The sequence below is a fragment of the Globicephala melas genome, chromosome 2 (genome assembly GCF_963455315.2).
Source record: "Globicephala melas chromosome 2, mGloMel1.2, whole genome shotgun sequence".
NCBI classification, from domain to species: Eukaryota; Metazoa; Chordata; class Mammalia; order Artiodactyla; family Delphinidae; genus Globicephala; species Globicephala melas.
The window spans coordinates 174,372,015-174,388,495 of record NC_083315.2 but is presented as its reverse complement, the minus strand read 5'-3'; the positions used below and the strand labels follow the sequence as shown (position 1 = coordinate 174,388,495).

At 52.7% G+C, this 16,481-nt stretch overlaps 1 protein-coding gene across 1 annotated transcript in view; it reads right to left on the bottom strand.

Annotated features, from left to right (window-relative positions):
• DYNC1H1 (dynein cytoplasmic 1 heavy chain 1) overlaps positions 1-16,481 on the bottom strand; it is a 65,717-nt gene that overhangs the window by 12,912 nt on the left and 36,324 nt on the right. The window contains exons 33-54 of the mRNA XM_030883351.2: positions 16,068-16,306; positions 15,728-15,884; positions 13,851-14,078; positions 13,123-13,353; positions 12,834-12,974; positions 12,417-12,650; positions 12,124-12,330; positions 11,913-12,034; positions 11,281-11,446; positions 10,032-10,195; positions 7,565-7,694; positions 5,999-6,132; positions 5,217-5,331; positions 4,970-5,131; positions 4,674-4,888; positions 4,385-4,589; positions 2,897-3,070; positions 2,666-2,785; positions 2,311-2,431; positions 935-1,130; positions 336-453; positions 38-253 (exon numbers count right to left, since the gene is read on the bottom strand). Coding sequence (XP_030739211.1) covers positions 38-253; positions 336-453; positions 935-1,130; positions 2,311-2,431; positions 2,666-2,785; positions 2,897-3,070; positions 4,385-4,589; positions 4,674-4,888; positions 4,970-5,131; positions 5,217-5,331; positions 5,999-6,132; positions 7,565-7,694; positions 10,032-10,195; positions 11,281-11,446; positions 11,913-12,034; positions 12,124-12,330; positions 12,417-12,650; positions 12,834-12,974; positions 13,123-13,353; positions 13,851-14,078; positions 15,728-15,884; positions 16,068-16,306 — 3,795 coding nt within the window. The remainder of the gene's footprint in view (positions 1-37; positions 254-335; positions 454-934; positions 1,131-2,310; positions 2,432-2,665; positions 2,786-2,896; positions 3,071-4,384; positions 4,590-4,673; positions 4,889-4,969; positions 5,132-5,216; positions 5,332-5,998; positions 6,133-7,564; positions 7,695-10,031; positions 10,196-11,280; positions 11,447-11,912; positions 12,035-12,123; positions 12,331-12,416; positions 12,651-12,833; positions 12,975-13,122; positions 13,354-13,850; positions 14,079-15,727; positions 15,885-16,067; positions 16,307-16,481) is intronic.

Genomic DNA, 16,481 nt, shown 5'->3' with positions numbered 1-16,481 from the left:
AGCGGCAGAAAGAGTGCGCTCGTGACGACCACCTTACTTTGGCTTCGACGGCAGCCAGGTCCGCTTTGATGGCCTGGGCCTCCGAGATGAGGACCGCGTACTCCTCCTTGTAGCGGGCGATGCTGGCCTCCAGCTCGCGGATCATCCGCTCCACCTCGTTGGCTTTCTGCTGGTTGTCCTTGGCGTCGTCCTCCAGCTTCTGCAGCTCGTTGCGTAGGGGCTCCACTCGCTTTAACATGTCGGCGTAGTTAAGCTGCGGAGGGCAGATCGACTGTTTGCAAAAGGGACGGGACACTAGGCCCCCTCGCACAGGGGTTCCCAGCCAGGCTGATTACCTGTGCGATGGCCCACTTAACCATAGGCCCGCAGGCCAGGGAGGCCCGATTGACGATTTCGTAATTGTAACTAGGATTGGACATGTAGTTCTTCTTCATCTTCTCCCTTATGGCATCACTGCAAAAGAGGAATTGTATTTCTAAGCATGTGCAGGGCAAAAAGTAAAGAAGAATTTTCAGGGAATCAAAATGTAAAGACTAGAGCCAGCTCCCATCTGTTGCTCCAGTGAGCACCAAGGATGAGCCAGCCCGACCCTAGTTCTCAGGTGGCGAGGCCACTGCTGCTGAGAAGGACCCTCACCTTCCCGCCCCTTCCCTGTTCCCCGACAGGAGACAAGCTCAGGGCCAGCGCTGTGCTCATAGCCACTCGTGGGGACGGAGCAGCATGCGGCTCACAGAGGTAAAGGGGTCAGGGAACTACTGTCAGGAGTGGGGAGAGGAAATCTGACTAGTTTGCGTGGAAATGGCCTGGAAAGGTGTTTGTGCAACTGCTGAGCTGACATTACCTTCTGTGTGCGCTAAGCCAGAGACACAAGGCCACAAGCAAACACGAGAACCTCAGGCCACCAGATCAGTTTCCCCCACCGGGTGCCACCCACCTGATCTCCTCGGCAGAGAAGTTCACGATGGTGGGGATGAAGTTCTCCCTCATGATGATGGAGCGAATCTGCTTCCAGTCCGTCGTGCTCTCCCCGAGCAACAGGCAGATGGACTCGAGCGCCAGCTTCACGGCGGCAGGGGGGTTGGCCATGGACCGCACCTCCACCAGGTGCTGCTTCTTTATGGACTTCACAGCTGGGCGTGGCGGGAGCACAAGAGGGTGGGGTGGAAAGGACGTGGTGAGAAGGGGACCAGAGCACAGCCAGACGCTTTGACTCTCACCAGAAAAGGGACAAGTGCGCAGAAGATCCAAGTGAATGTGGGATGTTCTGTCTTAAAACCCTCTGGAATAGCTGAAGTGGCCAAAATAATGACAGAGATCTTGCTGTACTAAGCGTAAATCGCAACATTCTGTAAGAAGGACAGCATCTTTAAAAATGTCTCACAAATTCTCATCAATTCCTTTACCTCTGTGAAGATTTAAGTATTAAAAAAAAAAGCAAAATTGTTCATTTATTTTATACCAATTGAACAAAGACCTTTTCAGTCTGCCACAATTTAGAAGTTGTCTTTACCGGCTGGGGTGAAGATGTGGAATTAACAGTTCTAAAAAAAAATGGCCAACACTTTCCATAAACTGAAATGCACGTTTTCCTAACCTGAACTTTTATTAAAGCACTTTTTTAAAGTAATTCTTTGGCAGGTGAGAGCTAAATTAAATCCTCATCAAAGCACAACTCTCAGTGAAAATCTATGGTGCATTTTAATTCCTCTTGTGGTGTAATGTGAAAACTACAAGCAATTGGGTTATTTGAAGTAAGTTAAAGGCTGATGGGCAGGAAGGGGCCCAGGGTTAAGGCCACGCCTAGGTACCGGGCAGACTGCAGACTAAGACGGGACGCCGGGTCACTGCGCTCCCTCCTGCAGCATTTCCCAGGTACATGGGGTGGAAAAGGAAGGATGGGGGGCTGCTACCAATAATTAAATTAGTCATCGCCGGCCACGACCAGGACACTCTAATAATTACAGGTAAGACAGCAACACTGCCTACTTCATGACATTTCTGGATGAAATTCAAGCCAGAGGTTTGCAAATAGCATATTTATATCACCAGATTTTAAAAAACGTACCGACAAAAAGCTGATTTTGTCCATTTTCTCTTATGAAAAGGGCTTCACTATGGTGAAACAGACTAGCTTTACGGAAACTTTGCTTTAAGAGGTGAAGACAGTCTTTAAGTATTTAGAAAAGGCTTCAGAGACTTGAGACTTATCAATGACGCTGTGGAAACGTACATAACCGGGACCTCTGGGGGAAGGCCCCCTAATCTGTCCACCCTCCCCAGAGAGCCAGACCTCTGACAGTGTGCACACACCATTCTGGGCCTCGATGACGGCCGGCTCCACCTTGTCAAGATCTTCCTTGACGCTCATCTGTTTGTCTGCGATGACCTCCTGCTGCTTGTGCAGCTGTTCCTGAATTTCTTGGCTCATGACCTAGAAAGGAAGGACGGCTCGGCTCTGGGGTAAGCAGTGGTTAATTCGCTGAGTCCTAAAGTGGCACTCCTCATGCCGCCCGGGACAGACACACACAGACACACACACACACCCTGCCCCCACTACAGACCCGTTCAATCCTAAAACCCATCTCGGACTAAACTCCCTACTCCCTCATGAGACACAGAGATCGCCCGGCCCACACAGGCCACGGTTCCCAAAACACAGAAGCACCTTTTTCTTCTCCGCCTCCTGCTGGTCCTTCACCATCTTCTTCAGCTTGTCGTTGGCCGCCGCGTTCTTCACCTCCAGCTCTTGGCTCTTTATCCTGAGGTCCCGACGCAGCTCTTCCACCTGAGGAACAAAACCACGTCAGGGAAATGGAAAACACGCGGCAATTACCTTCAAATTAAGAGGCCCTCCCCTAGCGCAGCCCCAGAAAACGCTGCTCAGGCCGCGACCTACCTGGTCAACCGTCTCTTTGATCTTCCTCAGCCCGACGTTCAGGTGCATCTGCTGCTCCTCCAGCTCGCTCCGCTTCTCGTGGAACAGGTCGGCGTAGTGATTGATGAAGTCGAGGTAGTGGCGGGGCGTGATGGCCATGGTTCTGCCTCCCCGCTTCGCTAGCCGAGCATTAGCCTTTTGGAAAAAAGTCAAATCTCTTCACTCTTCAGGACGTTCGTCCTCTGCGGCTTAACCTCAGAAGATAACTGTTGCGCTGGTGTGGCGCGACGGCACAGCCCCAGCCCACGGGAATTGCATCGCTCGAGACGGAGTCTAGCTCAGGCGCCCACGGGACCGCAAGGAGCCCTCACACCTCTGAGCTTCTCCTCCGACTTCTAGGGGTAGGGAAGGGCCAACAGGACACCCACAGGCTCAGAGTGGTCTTCACAGAGCCTTCCAGAGGGGAGCAGACTGGACTCTTCTAACAAAAAGAGTCTAAAGGAGGGGCAGCAAACCACAGCCAGCCCGTCAAACCCTGCAGCGCAGACTCTGCATGCGGAGTGTCAGCCCCACGGCCATGCTTGCTCATGGCAACGCTGTTCTCACGCCACAGTGGCAGAGCTGGGTAGCCGTGCAGGAGCCCAGCTGGCACCTGGCCCTTTGCAGAGAGAGTGCGTGACCCCTGCTCTGGGGGAAGAACACAGGCCTGGCCAGAGGGGCAGCGAGAGAAGCAAATGGAATCAGTGTGGGCAGGGAAGGGGCCAGACGGCTCCGGAACACACAGCCGGGCGACAGGCGGGGTGAGACGTCATTGACAGAGGTAGGAAAACAGGTGAGAAACGGGCATCTCTTTTGTGGGTGATGGTATAGCGTCAAATCCAAAGCACCTGGGGGTCTGCCTTTACATCGGTTTAGCTTTACGTTAGTACAGCAGTTAGTTTTGCTTTTGCCATGATCTCAAAACTAAACCCACACTCAGCCATAAAAAGAAACGAAATTGACTTATTTGTAGTGAGGTGGATGGACCTAGAGACTGTCATACAGAGTGAGGTTAAGTCAGAAAGAGAAAAACAAATACCATATCCTAACACATATATACAGAATCTAAAAAAATACGGTTCTGATGAACCTAGGGGCTGGACAGGAATAAAGACACAGACGTAGAGAATGGACTTGAGGACACGGGGAGGGGGAGGGGGAAGGGTAAGCTGGGATGAAGTGAGAGAGTGGCATGGACATATATACACTACCAAATGTAAGACAGACAGCTAGTGGGAAGCAGCCGCATAGCGCAGGGAGATCAGCTCGATGCTTTGTGACCACCTAGAGGGGTGGGATAGGGAGGGTGGGAGGGAGACGCAAGAGGCAGGGGATATGGGGACATACGTATATGTATAGCTGATTCACTTTGTTGTACAGCGGAAACTAACACACCATTGTAAAGCAATTATACTCCAATCAAGATGTTAAAAAAACAAAAAACAAACTCCCCCAAAAAACTAAACCCACCTGGTGGAGAGTCTGATGAACGAACACACAGCTGTTCACGATGGCTTCCCGGTGTGACGGCGGCTGCGGCAGCTTGTCATACACGACTGGCATGTAATCAGGCACGATGTAATTCGGCTTCTCCAGGTCCATCTTACTAGTGAATTCTTTGCCGACCTGATACAGAGCTTCAGTGGACCAGTCCCCAAACCAGTTCAACACACACCTGAAAGAGATGCCCACATCTCAAAACAGCTCCCGAGAGCAGGGTCTGCCCCGCGGAAAGCAGAGCTGAGTGGGATCGGCGTACCTGTTGAACAGAGCGGGGGAGGTGGCCGCGCGGTCCTTGAGCCCCTCTGAGGATGGGTTCATGGTGAAGACGACGTGGAGGTTGCGGATGACCTGGCTGGTGAACCACTTGTACAGCTCCTCGTGCGAGTCCAGCATCAAGCCCTCCTTCTGGGCCCCCTCCTTACACTGGGTCATCAGGGTGGCATACTCATCTCCTTCGAAGAGGCCGGGAACCTAGGAAATAAGACGGCACCGTGGCTGGCCGGTCCTCGGAAGCCGGCGCCACGTAACACGATGCGGCGTGTCACTGATTACCTCTCCGTTGGCCAGAAGGGTATTCATCCGCTCCAGGAATCCAGAATCTAACACGTTGGACTCGTCCATTATAAAAGCTATCTTTTCGTTTTTACAGCCAGAACGTCTCAACACCGTGCGGAGATCCTCATCGAAGTCCTCCCCCGTGTACTTCCTGTGGACCTACAGAGGCGGGGCAGGTCAGCTCCTCTCTTGCTCAAGGAGCTGCGTGCATGAATAGGGGTTGACAGGCTGTGGCCAGACCCACCTTAATCTGGTACACGCTCAAACCGTTCATCCAGGCCACGAAACGGGACAAGGTGGTTTTGCCCGCTCCACTGACCCCGATCAAAAGCAGGTGGCCTTGAGGCTGACGGAATATTCTGAAACATAATCAGAAAGAAGAAAGAGTCAGGCTTTTATGCTCCATTCCCCTTTTGACACTCAAGTCCTAAACCTTCTCAAGATTAGTCTACAACATTTGGAACGCCTTTTTTTTTTTTTTTTTTGCGGTATGCGGGCCCCTCACTGTTGTGGCCTCTCCCGTTGCGGAGCACAGGCTCCGGACGCGCAGGCTCAGCGGCCATGGCTCACGGGCCCAGCCGCTCCGCGGCATGTGGGATCTTCCCGGACTGGGGCACGAACCCGCGTCCCCTGCATCGGCAGGTGGACTCTCAACCACCGCGCCACCAGGGCATCCCTGGAACGTGTTTTAACTTGAATTTGTACGCTAAACATTCGTACAGCAATTGTTATTTGCCAGGTCCGGTGAGGCGGCAAAGATCAAAAAGACATGGCGCCGCCCCCGGACACCCTGATGACTCGAGGGAGACAGGCCGATTCTAGCAGGAGGGTGAAGGGCTGTAGTCGCAGCCGGTGGTAAGCTCCGCTCAGCAGAGCTGGACTAAGAAGCGGGAGTCGCTTGGCAGACGAAGGTAGGGGCGTGGGAGGCCCGTCAAGGGGACAGCACGAGGCCTGGCCTGACCCCCGCCCCCATCAGATCGAGAGCAGCTCGGGTGAGTGGTGAGGCTGCAGCAACAAAAAGCCCACCGGTCAATCCTGAGCACGTGGTCCAACACCTCATTAAACAGGACCAGAGGAACATCGAGCTCTTCTTCATAGAAGACTTTCAGCCTGGCTTTGACATAATCTCTTAACTCTTCTTGGTCTACTGGGATGTAATCCTGTAGGAAAAAAGGTAGATCCAATCACGAAGAAGAAATCATCTTAGTTCTTATAGCAAAGTGGATTATGTTTCCATATACCAAGAAACTGTCAAAAAATGAGACGAGAGCAGGTAGTTATAACATAGGAACAAAAGTATAAGTAGACTAGGATGAGACATGGAAAGACATGGAAAATTTTTACAGAGAAAACTGAACTTCACTGAAAGGCATCACAGAACATCTAAGTAAATGAAGAGATACACCATGATCATGGAGAAAAGAACACACAACTAAAAATGTCAGTTCCACCCAGCTGACACACAGATTCAATGTAATCCAGTCAGAATCTCAGTGGTGGGTGGTGCAACTTGGCAAGCCAATTCTGAATTTCGTTTGGAAGGGGAAGAGCCCAAGACTGGAAAGACGACCCACCCCTTTAAGAACCAGGTGCTCTGGACAGGGACTGTCCTATCTGGTGGCCTTAGAACTGTGATCAGGACCACGTGGTTTTAGCACAGGAAGCAGCAAATGGACCAGTGGACAGGACAGAGCTCTGTAGCAGACTCACGCGCACAGGGAAACCCATGTGACAGTGCGACACTGCAGAGTCCCAGTGCTGGGACCGTGGACATGCACAAAAGAAAAACTGAAAATGAACCCACAGCTCACCCCATACACTAACTCAATTCAGATGGATTAAGGGTTTAAACGATATTCCGTTACGAATGTTTGTTCTTCAAAAGACGCTATAAAGAGAGTGAAAAGACAAGCCACTGGGAGAAGATGGTGCCCATAAATGAAACAGGATTAGTATCTAGAGTCTAGAAATCAATAGGAAATTCTAGAAACACTGAGCAAATCTCTCTTGTTCGTCTTGCTTCTGTGCCTTTGCTCCTATCAGGCCCTGTGCCTGCCATGCCCTTGCCGACACTCAGATGAAGGCCTATGGACACTTGCCTAAGCCCCTATGTCAGGGTCAGCCCTCCCAAGGTGGGGCCATCCACCCTATGAGACGGAGCTCCTAAAGGAAGGCTGTCCTCATTCCTACATCAGCATCGCCTACCGAAGGACATGCACATCAAGACTGTCCTTTCCTACGATGTCGGATGTCGGCTCTCTTTTTCAGAGAAAATGGCAGCTCACAGCTATTCTGGAAATGTCACTCTGTTCAGCATCCTAGTATACGAAACATTTTCACACAAGTTATCCCTCACTGCCCTGATTTCACTGAAGTCCCGTCTCCTGCTGGTTGGATCCACAGCTCTTGGAGTGGTCCTGGGATTCTCTGCCCTGAATTATCAACGGCTGCAAATACACGGCCCATCATGCCTACAGCTGCAGCTTCCTTTATAGTGCCCTTCAAGGAAAAGACGTTTCTGACGAGAAGGGAATTCTAACTAGAAGGACAGGAGCAAAGAAAAGTATTCCTAACGTGATGTAGACGCGTTACCTTTGACAACCAGTTGCTGTACAGGATGGGCCGGCTCATCGCCTTCTCCTTGTCTATGTTGGGGAAGTGCTTCAGAGCAACCATGTCAATATTTTCGTCGGTCCAACGCCTCTCCTCATCTTCTACAAGTCTGTCGGAAGAGAAGACAGAGGCCATGATGAGAAAACACCTGGTTTTGTGGGTGCTGTGGGCTACTCCAAGGGCTGGCATTAGTCTTCTACCAGAAATTTTCATTTTCTACAAATGGAAGAACCTAAGACTCTGAACTCGAGACGACTTAAGTAGTCCGAAACATAGATATTAAACACGAAAATCTTAAAAAAAAAACTCCTCTAAAAATGTTTAATTACATTGATTTACAAAATGAAAACTTCATTTTAGTTTCTAAGCTTGCTTAATATAAATGTTTCAAGTATCAAGGAGCATTATGGGAACAGAAATAGAGAACTACAAGGTGTACAGTTTTGGAAACACAAGGTTTACAGAGGAAACCACAGAGCAAGCAGGTGAGACTCTAACTGTCCCTATAGGTGTGGGAGGTCCTTCTGAGCAGCTGAATACATGATAACTTAGGCTACGAGGTGAAGGTCCAATGAGCATGTCACGTACTTACCGTAGCCAACCAGAATTTAGAAGCACAACTGCTATTGCGATATTTCAATCTAAACAAAATTATATCTCTGGTATGTTAAGAAATATAAAAATGATACTGTAGCCCAATTATTTTTTTTAATTAAAGAAGGGAGAATGAAGGTAGCGCACGTAACATAAAAAGGACTGCCTTTTAAAGCGGCAGAGCCGCAATACAAGAGCTCAAAGCTGGGCTGCCAGGGCTCGTGTGCCCCCGCTCTGCCTCGGTTAGCTCATCTCTCTCCCTGGCTCTCTGCAGGGCAGCTCTGTGGGAAATGAGAACTCCAAGGAGGCTGGCGTGGAGCCCAGTCATCTACAACAACGCAATATTCCAAGACTCCTCGAAAGCATGGGTGAGAAAAGCTGCCTGAAGGCAAGAATAACTGGTCCAGACGTGTGGCTGCCAAAGGCTTAAGTATTTCTTAGCCTGGAGGGAACCACCTGCCTTGCGATCTGCCAGGGGAGTAACCACTAACCGACTCCTACGACTACCCACACCTGAGGCCATGAGTGGTCAGAGGAGCTTGTCCTGCTGGGACCGTGTCCTCTACGGATGGGCCACCTCGGGCGACCTCACACGTAGCCCGGGCCCGAGGGGTCCTGCCCTCCTGCTCCTACTCTGCAGCCCCTCTTGCTCTGTTCCGAGTAACCTGTTCACGGGCAGAACATTTCCCCAAATAGTTTGCAACAGGAAATCGTGGTGCTGCACTAAATAGTAAATCAGTTAAGATTTGTTGTTTGTTAGAAGTTTAGAGTTAAAGCAACACAAGTCTAACTTTTTCTCACTAATCAAAAATGAGCCTAAAAGGCTATGAAGGACTGCAGTGCTGAGATACATAAAATTAACAATATAAGAAAAATCAATAAAAACGACAGAGCAGGAACTAGGAAAACTAAGAACCTACTATAAGACAAAGATCGTACACAACTATAAACAAAGAATACTAGAAAAAGATTCTGATTTAAAAAGGTCAATAGGGACTTTCCTGGTGGCGCAGTGGTTAAGAATCCGCCTGCCAATGTAGGGGACGTGGGTTCAAGCCCTGGTCCAGGAAGATCCCACATGCCACAGAGCAACTAAGCCCGTGCGCCACAACTACTGAGCCCTCGTGCCTAGAGTCCTTGCTCCGCAACAAGAGAAGCCACCACAGTGAGAAGCCCGCTCACCGCAACGAAGAGCAGCCCCCTGCTCGCCCAGACTAGAGAAAGCCTGTGCACAGCAACGAAGACCCAACACAGCCAAAAATAAATGAATGATAATAAAAAAAGGTCAATAACTTTCAAGATGCCTTAAGAGAGAAAACGACTCAACGTTTTACTGAGACTTACAATGTTCAAACCACAAAACCTTCCACAATCCAAGCTGACCACTACAGCCGCTAGCAAGTCTCTCCCTTCAGTACTGGTCACTTAACTAGAGAAAGTCAAAACTTGCAAGACTTGAAATAAGTGGCCAACAGGTAAAAAGAGAAAACTAAAGTCCCAGAGATACAGCTGCAAATCCTCTGATGAGAGCAAAGACTGAGGGTGAGGAAGGGGTGGTGGTTACGGAACTGCACCCCAGGCTGCTGTTAGAAGGCACTGAAATTCACCTGTGACCTCTGTGCCCTGACCTTGTGTGGGGCCCACCCGACAGTGAAAGAGGTGAGTTAAAGTGCCTTGCCCGAGGTTACCGGTAACCAGCAGGGCCGTCGGGGTCTCGTACATAGGGGTGGCCGTGATCAACTCCCAGATGCAAGGCTGCCCTCGCCACCTCACTCCTGTCCATCACCAGCTCAGCCTGCCTCATGCAGACCCTAACTCGGGGGGTCGGAAGAGTCAACATCCTTGGTTTTACCTGTCCTGGAAGAGACGGAGGGCTTCATGTGCCCAAATCCGAATGAGGCCTTCCACAGGCAGAGTCTCCAGGGGTCTCAGTGCCTCGAAGATACCTCGCACCCACCGGGTCATTTCACGGGGCGAGTAGATATAGTGGGGCTGTGTGTCCTGAGTGAACCTCTCCTGCAGGAATCGAAAAGATGCAAGTTACATGTAAATGTCCTAAGACACGGAAAGTAGTTAAAAAGTCAAATGCAGTATAACATTTTTATATTGAGAATAAAGACTCTAGACCCTGGAATATTTGAGAATGAATTGGTAAATAATGTTGGGACTACTGTTCAGTAGATCCAAGTTGCTCACTTTATGTTGCAATTAATTATATTTAAAGATTTATACGTAAAAAAAAAAATAGGGCTTCCCTGGTGGCGCAGTGGTTGAGAGTCCGCCTGCTGATGCAGGGGACACGGGTTCGTGCCCCGGTCCGGGAGGGTCCCATGTGCTGCGGAGCGGCTGGGCCCGTGGGCCATGGCCGCTGGGGCTGCGCGTCCAGAACCGGTTCTCCACAGCGGGAGAGGTCGTGGCAGTGAGAGGCCCACGTACCACAAAAAAAAAAAAAAAAAAAAGATGGCTGTCTCAGGGGAAAGTCGGCAGTTCTCTTGCAAGGGCCCTTGTCAGAGGCTGACAAAGAAACGCAAGCCAAAACCGTGAGAGCCACTTCTGCTCATCTGGTGGGCAAAGATCTTTTTTTTTTTTGGCAGTACCCCGCAGCACGTGGGATCTTAGCTCCCCAACCAGGGATCGAACCCGCGCCCCCTGCATTGGAGGGATGGAGTCTTAACCACCGGACTGCCTGGGAAGTCCCAGTGGGCAAAGACCTTTTCAATAAATATTTTTTCAAGGCTGAAAGAGGCATTGTGGTGGAACTGTAACCGGTCCAGCCCCGACAGGTTTGGCCACATGCAGTCACCACAAACACTGCAGAAGAACAAGTACAAACAGGCACATGTTGGTGCTGTTAAAACAGAAGTGGCCACGTCCTTTTAGAAACGGCACAGCACGGTCTCGGTTTCGTAAGGGGAATGAATACACGTACACGTGCCAGACGAGGACGGCAAGAACAAGAGGATATTCGCGGTTGCAGAACCTGCCGGAAGCATCATCTGTTGAGACCCTGGAGCAAGTCTCCCGGCTCAGCCGGAGTTCCAGGTGAAGCTCAGTCTCTCAACAGAGCCTTTCGGTCACGACGGGGCAGAGACGCCACACACCTGGGACATGGTGTAGAATTCCACCATCGCCGCGGTGAGAGGCTCTGCGTATGTGCGCAGGGACGGGATGAGGCGCAGCATGGCCCGGTTGAAGGTACCGTAGATCTGCGTCAGGGAGGCGGGTCCCGGGTAATCCACATACACCACAGGCACGTGACGCAGGAACCTACACAAAGACAGCCCGGCTCAGCCTCGTATGGCGTGAGGGGCAGCATGCCTGGGAGGGCTGCCTCCCTGTCCCAGGCCGACCCGGGGCTTCCTGACCCGCCCCCACGGCTTCGCGCCACAGCTGACTGAGGTCTCACTCAAACTACTTGGGCCTGGGTCTGACACGTAACTGTAGATGCAAAAAACCGAAAAAGAACCGAGCAAAGGTGGGAAAACGATTCAGGCTTATTTCAGCCTCATCCTGGCCCTACAGGCAGGTCTGGGGCAGCTCACTACTGCCCAGCAAGTCGTCGCTTTCGTTTTGAGTGTGTTCCCAGCACAGTGACATAACCCCAGAGGAACCCCACGACGAGCAGTATTTTGTTACCTTTTTATAATGACGACTACAGTTTCGTCATGCTACATTTAAAGCAAACCCGGAACCGGTGTGTGAGATCAGGGAAGTCTACGGGGCTGTGTGTTACCTGTGAGAGAGGGGCTTCCTTCCAGGATCAGTGGGCGGGTTACAAGCCCCGACAAACTGGATCCTCTCCAGCTTCACCCAAGTTTGATCTGAGGTTCGGTAAAAGCCTCCGTGCTCCACCATCTGAGGGCAAGGGGGAGTGAGACACGTTAGGGGCACACGTGAACAGGACCCGTTGTGGAGGAGAGAGCACCTCGTGGACGTAAACACACCTGTCTGATGAAGGATATGACCCTCTGCGTCCCGTATTTATCCATGTCTGGCAGGTTGATTTCATCACAGAACAACACCAGCCACTTCCCAAGCTGAACAGGGGCCAGGACGACCCCGTTCGGCGTGCGTCTGTACTCGCAGTAGTGGTCAAAAGTCTTTAGCAGGAGCTCTGGAGTAGTAGCGCTGGAGAAGTTAAGACCCACGACCTGGAGAAGGGAAGAAACAAGTGAGGTGCTGGAAGGCCGACCCCGTGCTGGAGCCCCAGGCCCACTGCCCACTCCAGCCTCCTTACCTCCATGTCGGGCAGGGCCCGGAGGGCGCTGAAGAGCGTCATGGTCTTGCCAGACCCAGGAGGGCCGCACAAGACCAGCGGCTTGTGCTCGGCCAGCCAGGTGTACAAGAGGGCCTCGTGGCGGACGGTGTCCAGCGTTGGCACGACGACGTCAGGGGCGGCCACCTTGTGCGTCTCCACTTCAATCTGAGGCACCTTGGCCTGCCACGGCGACCATTCTCCGCTGATGGACACCTGCACACACGGGCGGGCGCCGGTCACCCTGGGACCCACGTACCTGCTCACCTACAAGACTTGCTCGCTTTCATGCAAGTCAGAACCTCCAAGTCAACCTGCATCCCTTGTGCCACAGAAAACTAAAAGGACAAAACCCTCCCACGAAAGAAAAGACGACATCCAGTCGAGGCGCGCACTCACTTCGTAGTCGATGATGGGGATGTTGGGAGCAGCGGGCAGTGGCACCGTCGTGATCCTTCTGATGTATTCACCCAGCTCTGCTCTCATTTTCAGCCGACTGTCTCCAGACAAGGACCAAAGGATGGCGTAAACCAGATACCGCTATTGGAATAGGAAGTGGGTCCCGTTTTGAATGGAATTTCAACAATAAAGGAAAGACATTTACAACGATGTTACCCTGAAGCAGTGGTGCCCAGAGATGCTGCCGGCACCTCCCCCAGCACCTGGCCACAGCTGGACCCCTCCTGACCTGGATGTAGCGCTCCAGCTGCTCGATCTGCATGGGGAAGTCGGGGTGGTTGGCGTTGTACTGGGCCACGTTGCGGCAGGCCTGGTGCAGCATGGAGAAGAGCGAGCCCAGGCAGCGCAGGCGTGTCAGGTCCATGATGTGCTCCAGCTTGAAGGCGTGCTCCAGGGCCTTGGTGACCAGGCCGTTGGACGTGAAGTACGGCTGCATGATCGTTGCTGCGTCCCTCTGGATCTACAGGAGGGAGTGAGTGATGCTTAGCTACCATCTCAAAAAGCGGGGAGGTTTTCATCTCCTCTAACCTAGGCCCAGGAGAGGATCACGCAACTGTGAAAAGTAGTTTTATGGGTTGAAAAAATGAGGAATGAAGCTTCAACGACCAACCCTTTATTCCTTCATCTTGGTGGTTCTCAAAAAAAAAAAATCACGCTTCCTAGGAACATTGGTCTTCACCAACGAAATGCAAAAGGTCCACCTTTCATCAATTTGCAAAGAAAACTGAAAGAATTCTTTAAATTTTCCGTGCACGGCTACGCTTTTGCAGCAGCGACTGCACTGATTATGCAAACCTCCAGCGAGTGGCCGGCTTCAGCAGCGGAGCAGTGACCATCGTGAAAAGCACGCCGCCTTCCAGATGCTCAGGGTGGGACACCCGGCTCGCTCTGCGCCGCGGCCCAGCACCCTCAGGTGCCAGCTGGCTGCACTCGGCGGAGCGGCGCTGGCCCGCGTACCTGCAGCATCGGGGAGGCGGCCTCCTCGCCCTCGTCCTCCTTGCCCTTGCGCCGGCGCTGGGCCTCGTCCTCCCCCTCGTCCAGGGGGATGCTGCGCAGCCTGGCCAGGAAGTTGTTGAATATCATGTCCGTGCTGAGCACGTCCTCGCTGAACCAGACCATGCCGCAGCGCGACACCGTGGCCAGGGTGGCGTACTTCAGGTCCTGCACTTCAAACATTATGCGCACCTTGAGAGAAGAGAACACCGAGCACGGTTAATGACATGGGTTTGGTACAGACCCGGGTACTAATACTTTACCTATATGCCCACTGAAAGAGCAATTTAAATCCAATCTCACTGCACTTGGTTTAGAAGTAAAAATGTCTACGGTCTGCCTCATCACAACATCCACCAACGCTCTCTCCCTGAGAATCTGGGCGGGAAAAAACCTGTGTGTGGTGGGGAGGAGAGGAGAGGAGAGGAGCTCTGGTGGGACGGAGCCAACAGCTCCCTGGGTGGCAGGGTCAGCAGTGAGGTGCTGTGGCCAGGTTCCTGGCCTCGAACCCGCCGGCAGGCTGGCCAGCAGGGTCCCCTTTCGCACGTGGGGTTGGCAGCCTCGCCGAGTCCCACTGCTAGTCGTCAGTGGGGCTGAGATTCAAACTGGACCATCTGATCCCAGAGCCTTAACATCACTGCTAACACGCCTCACAAGGAGATCAATCTTTCTGACAACAGTTAGAATCTACTGGGTAGTGAGCTGTAAGAAAAGAACCCGACAAGTCAAATCAAGACACGAGTCTGCATACGTGCATGTTCCCAGACCCGCGGCTTGGTTTCTGAAGCGGCGATAACCACCGATGCTGACCCTGCATCGCAGGAAAGGCTCCTGCTCCCCAGCGGCTCAGGAGTGCGGCCGGACTCCTCCCTTCCCTTCCACCCACCTCCAGCCCGTCAGGCGACCCCACTGGCACAAGCTTGAACTCACACCCACAGCTCAGCTACTTCTCAGCACCTCCACGGTTGTGCCTGGGGTGCCGTGGCCTCCCAGCTCACCTAGCGCGCAAGCTCCAGTCCTCAGTGACCCCGGGCCTGACCTCATCTCGCCTGTTCCCCCTTGGGTCCCGCCCCAACTTCTCTCCACATCAGCCAACTGCCCCGCTCTCCTCGCACACGCACACGCCGGGCACAGCCAGACGCTCCTCCCCCGCCATCCGCCCCTCCACCTGGAACGCCCGGAAGCCACAGGAGCCGCCCCCTCGTGCCCTCAGCTTCCCCGGGGAGCCTCGGCGCCGCCCCTTCTGCCAGTGCAAGCTCCACCCCTTGGCACCGGCGGCTGCTCTCCTCCAGTTTACTTTCTCCGTAGCCCCATCACCACTTATCCTGTCTGTCTCCCACCTCAGACTGTGAGCCCTGGGAGAGCAGGGGTTTTGTCTGTGTTGCTTACAGCTACATTTTCAGCATCTAGAACAAGGCCCGGCACACGACGGAACTCCAGAAAAGTGGGGTCAAAGTATGAACGCACGCCCAGGCCAGGCCTGCCCATGTTTACCGCTGTCAGGGGGCGTGGTCAGGACCTGGATCAAGGGCTCATTTCCAAGGGATGACCCTGAAAGTGTCCATATGTAAATCCCTTGTTCTGCCATTTCCCAGGAATCCTAACTACAACCCCACCTCACGGAGTCGTAGGAAAGGCTACCCAGGAATTACTGAGTAGGCTTAATATTCAGCAAGTAGTGGAAAGTCATGAATGAACGCTTTGAAAACATTTCTCACCAGCCACAGGAATGGAAAGAATGTAGCACAGAGAGGCCCCGACACTGACTGCTGCCACAGAGGCTGGAGCCGCTCCCCCCGGCTGCGCGCCAGGCAGTCAGGGTGGGATACTTAGCCTCGTACGTTGGGCGGAAGGCTGAGGCGCTCTCCGTTGGGCAGGGTCAGCAGCTTGTTGTCATCCAGCACCGAGTTCAAGTTCTCCACCCACTCGGGATCCACGTCGCCATCGAAGACGATCCATTGGCGCTTCTGCAGCTCGCCCCTCACGTTGTCTATGATCCTGGTGGGAGGATTTTACAGCAGCGCGTGACTGAGGCTGAAAACGCTCAGCCTGTAACGGTTTCTAAAGTGACTTTGATTTGTCCAGAGCGTGGTAAGAAGAATAACGTACGCTGTTACCACGAGGACAGAGTGCCTAGGTCCCAGTTCTCCGGAGTGCGGACACCCACCCAAGTGCACTTACTTTCTCAGAACATGTGTGAACAGCCCATCTGTCCATTCCCTGGTGTTGGGGTCCAGGGTTCCGTACAGGTGGTCTTTGCTGATGGCTTTAGGGTCGATGATATGGGCCACGCCCTCCACACCCTCGAGCCTCTCCAGAGCCTTCAGAAGAACGCGCCAGGCCATGCTCTTCCCGCTGCCCGAGGGCCCCACCATCATCAGGCCGTGGTTGATCTGGGTGATCTGATAGAGCTGGAGAACCTGAGGGCCAGACCGACCAGCACCATAAGCACTCCAGAGAAAGAAGGTGGAAGGTTCCTCACCACTTCTCCCGCCGCCAAGCAAGAGACGTGTGCTGTGACTCTTCCAAGGCAAGTACTGGGACTTTCTAACCAGAGAGACCTTCAACTGGCCACAGCACAGCAAACACAGAGGG